Source organism: Austrofundulus limnaeus, unplaced genomic scaffold (genome assembly GCF_001266775.1).
Source record: "Austrofundulus limnaeus strain Quisiro unplaced genomic scaffold, Austrofundulus_limnaeus-1.0 Scaffold428, whole genome shotgun sequence".
Taxonomy (NCBI): Eukaryota; Metazoa; Chordata; class Actinopteri; order Cyprinodontiformes; family Rivulidae; genus Austrofundulus; species Austrofundulus limnaeus.
This window is the reverse complement of record NW_013952830.1, coordinates 465,137-469,480: the sequence shown is the minus strand read 5'-3', so window position 1 is coordinate 469,480 and position 4,344 is coordinate 465,137. Positions and strand designations below refer to the sequence as shown.

Genomic DNA, 4,344 nt, shown 5'->3' with positions numbered 1-4,344 from the left:
ATAAATGTCTGATTAATATTTAGACCTACAGAGTGTAAAATAATATTATAAATGTCTGATTAATATTTAGACCTACAGAGTGTATATTTAGACCTACAGAGTGTAAAATAATATTATAAATGTGAGTATTTTTAGGTTTCTGTTAGAGGAACCTGACCTGTAGAGAAGATGGTTAATTAATAGAGAAATGTTTCATCCTAAAACCAGGTTAACAGAGAATATTTTCTAACTGTTGACTGGTAAATATTTATTATTTTTATTTATGACAGTAAGAAATAATACATATACTTTATTACTTTATTGAAGTCATAATTTTTCAACTAGCTAAAGTCTATGTTACAGTTATTTACGTTACAGTTACGTCTGCTAGAAGCACGTGGTCTAAAACTAGACAAAGATGACAACAGGATGTTTCCTCTTAGTTTGATTCTTCTTTTGTAATGTCTGGTTATCAGAAGAAGCAGCAGAGGCAAATTCTCTTCCTCCCAACCCAAACAGTCACAGCACTTCTTTGCTGCACCGTCCCAACAGGAGGATCATCTAACAGCAGATCAACCGATCGACTGCAGGACTAACTAACTGACTGACTGTAAGAGCAGTTAATCATCATAGCTGCAAACTCAGAAGGGAGGAAAAAGGTGACAAGGTTAGTGTGTGTGTGTGTGTGTGGGGGGGGGGGTCTATTCAATAATGAATTTAAAACTATACATTTTGCAGTCATTTGAAGTGCTGATTGATTGAAGTAGGATCAATCAATCATACATAGAACTGATCAGCTGTAGGCCAATCGATTGACTGTTATGAGCATTAATTACTGTATAACCAACCAACAGACTGATCATAGGACTCATTAACTACAGACTAGGGCTGTGTGGTGTATGTGGTAGATGGTAGAACTGTACCCTGTCCTGTCCTGTCATCAGTGACATCATCACACCTGTGTGAACAGGGCTGTGAGTGCAGACACACCTGAGCAGGACCAGTTTGAAACATAATGTAGAAATTAGAGTTTTAAAACACGTAGAGAATAAATCCTCAACATTTCCCTGCTGCTGTAGAAAAGTTACGTTGTGTCACAGGATGATTTCCTCCCTCCTCCTGCTGCACGTCACACACAGTGAAACTTTAACAACTCTAGTTTTTACACACAAGTTGTCTGAGAAAAACTTGTTTTTATGTGTTGTTCCCCAGAGAGATGATAAAAGATGTGGACGTTTGTTCAGTCATAAATCATCTTGTTAATGTAACAGTTCTGCTCTGATGATGAAGATGATGAAGATGAGAGCAGAAGCTCATTGTATGGCAGGCAGATGTTACATTTATTTGGCTTCACCACACTTATATTCCAGTTATGTGAAATAGTTTTATGACAGGACTCTGTGTAGCTGAAGGTCCTGTCACACTGTAACATTTTAAATCATTTAAAATGTTTTTAAGTCTAAATGACTAATTTTACTTGATGTTCTGGTTAAAACATCCACTTTATTTTCATGTTGGAAATTTGAGAAATGTTTTTGTCTGTTCTTGAAACAGTTTTAAAATATATATAAAACCTTCTTTTGTTCTTCTGTTGTGTTCATTTGTATTGCAGCAAAAATACTGGCTTTGATTATGATTACAGTTTTCTGCTAAATAAATGCTTTAAAAATGACATTATCTTTGTTTTTTATGATCATTTTCTACAGTGATAAATACTGTTACTGTGAAGAGATTCAGTTTATACCCTGATATGAATCTGAGGTCATACTGCCCAGCCCTAACACAGACTGACAGTAGAAGTGACCAACCAATCATTAGCAGGAATTACAGATTAACAAAATAAAAGACAGATGACATTAAGAAACAATAAAAAAATAAAAGAATACCATTGTTGTAATCAGTCATAAATGTTTTTCAAATCAAGTAGAGAAAATAACTGAAATAAAACCCTATTACTACGTTGTTGCACCATCTGTTTTTATAACAGGTTGAATTTTGAGTCTTAAGACCCTAAAATACCCTCAAAGCAGAAAACAGACTGAATCACCAAATTTACTAACAAAGCAAAACAACTGAATGCACTGCTGAACCACAGCCAATATGTTATGTCATGTTATGTTATGTTATGTTATGTTAGGTTATGTTGTATTATATTTCAGTCACTTTATGTTTGCATACTTTTTAGGTTAATAACTACAATTAGAATGAATATATGGGAAAAAAAGATTTCATAGGTCCCTTCTGGCTGTCCCATCACCTGTTATGGTCAATGAAGCTGAATGTGAGTTTTTGCTGGTTTTGAGGAGGTAACTGGTGTATCTCTAAAAATGTCCTCACGATGTTAAAACAGAAGTGTTACCATAAAGCCTGAGGAACATTAAACTTAGGAAGAGTCACTGAAGAAGTCTCTAGGTCCTCATCTTCAGCTGGAACATGATCTTCCTGGAGCTGCATGAACACAGGTCAAACTCTTTATTTAGGTTCAGGAGGAACAAGACTTTACTAAAACATCACATTTGTTGGTTTTAATTACAAAGTTGTACGTTTCATTACAGTCAAAGAAATAAACTTACCGTTTCAAACAATTCCTCTAGAAGTCCATTGACTTCCTTTTCTAAATAAGAAAACAAATTGAGTTCAGACTCAGAACTCAACAAACAAGAAGAAGAAGAAGAAGAAGAAGAAGAAGAAGAAGGAGGAGGAGGAGGAGGAGGAGGAGGCTCCCCCCTCTAAACAGACAGTGCCACCTACTGGTGATCTGCACGGCCCGGTCCGTCCTGTAGTCCTCCAGGTCTGGTTCATCCAGATCTTCCAGGAAATTGTATTCAGGGTCATCATCATCATCACCTTCATCTGATGAAGGAACAGCCAAAACAAGAGATGTTTGTCAGCTCAGAGACACACAAACACATACACTCCCAGGACCTTCTAGCTGTGAGGCACCAGCGCTAACATTCAGCCATGTAGCTCTTTAAATGATACATTCTTGTGAATTTTACAGATAGATGAACAACATTCAGAAAGATGAACCAACCCAATGTGAGTCTAGGTTACAGATCCTTTGGGCAGAGCTCCACACTTAGGAGGCCTCTGAGATCTAATCCTTGTGTTGTGAGGCTCAGGGCTGTCAGGTTTACATGCACAGTCTACAGTGGACAGGGACTCTGTACATTAGGTTTGAGTGGAGGCAAGTTCAACTATTTCTAAGAGTTACTGCTGGACCCGGGTCTATAGTCACCGGTGAAGTGACACTGTAAATCTGTAAAACCAGTTTTAATCAGAGACTTCAGCATGCCCAGAGCCTGGTCAATGCCTGTTAGCTGACTCCCACAGCACCTGACCTCCATCGTCCTGAGCCACTGGAACCAAGGCTACCACCAGGCACTCAGTCAGGCTCCAGGAGGTTGTCCTACTGGTTTTTTTATTATTATTCTGAGTGAGGTAGTGGTTTGTGTGGTCCTCTTTCATCAAGGTCTTTAAATAGTTCTTAGTCTGTCCACTCCTCCAAGCCCAAGGATCACAGGGTACTCAGACCCCTCTATCATATTAAGATGATAGTTCTTCAAGTTTTCCAGACAGAATGAATGAACTATACTTACATAGATCCTACAAAGATAATCTAAATAAATCCTGTAGAGTCTTACTGGAGCTTTGGATCTCATTCAGACTGATGGGGCACAGATGGCAGAGGCAATGAGGGGTTCTGGGTCCTGCTCAGGGACCAGGGGTAGAAATTAGTACCCATCATGGGCCAAATGTGGGTAAAATTATGAAGTGGTGAGTAGATTTGAACAACACACCTGCCACCGTGGCATGTGTGTAATGAACTAAAGAAGTGTTCAAATCGTGCTTCTGACCTCTTTAAAAACTCAGGTTCATTTTTATTTTGCATTTCAGAGCCTGCAGGACGTTAAAAACATTAATTAACATCAAATAACCATCTTCCAACCTGCTCTGCAGCTAGAAATAAGTTCTCCCCTCCTCCTGTCCTGTGAGCTGTCATCTGTGTGCCCCCCCCCAGTAAATGGAAAAGAAAAAACAGACAATAGTGAGTTTAACAGGGCATCAGTTTAGTTTCATCTGTCAGCAAACAGAAAAGCTGAACTGTAGGCTGGCATCAAGAGCAAAAACCTGGAATCAGATGGTTAAAAACACGATTTGTTAAAAAAATAACTTCACATTAGTTGTTAAATATTTTAACTCAATAACCATGATCACTCTGATTGACCAATGGGAACTTAGTTTTTTAATAGGAAACGTCTGAAGATCAGCTGACAGCTCCAAAAATTACATACACAAATAAATAAATAAATAAACAAATAAATAAATAAATAAATAAATAAATAAATAAATAAATACATAATC

General features: G+C 37.6%; 1 protein-coding gene across 2 annotated transcripts in view; it reads right to left on the bottom strand.

Moving 5' to 3' along the window:
• gon4lb (gon-4 like b) overlaps positions 1–4,344 on the bottom strand; it is a 37,828-nt gene that overhangs the window by 20,488 nt on the left and 12,996 nt on the right. For both annotated transcript variants that reach the window (XM_014024577.1, XM_014024578.1), the window contains exons 11-13: positions 2,731–2,832; positions 2,553–2,593; positions 2,339–2,427 (exon numbers count right to left, since the gene is read on the bottom strand). In XM_014024577.1, the coding sequence (XP_013880031.1) occupies positions 2,339–2,427; positions 2,553–2,593; positions 2,731–2,832 (232 nt within the window). The remainder of the gene's footprint in view (positions 1–2,338; positions 2,428–2,552; positions 2,594–2,730; positions 2,833–4,344) is intronic.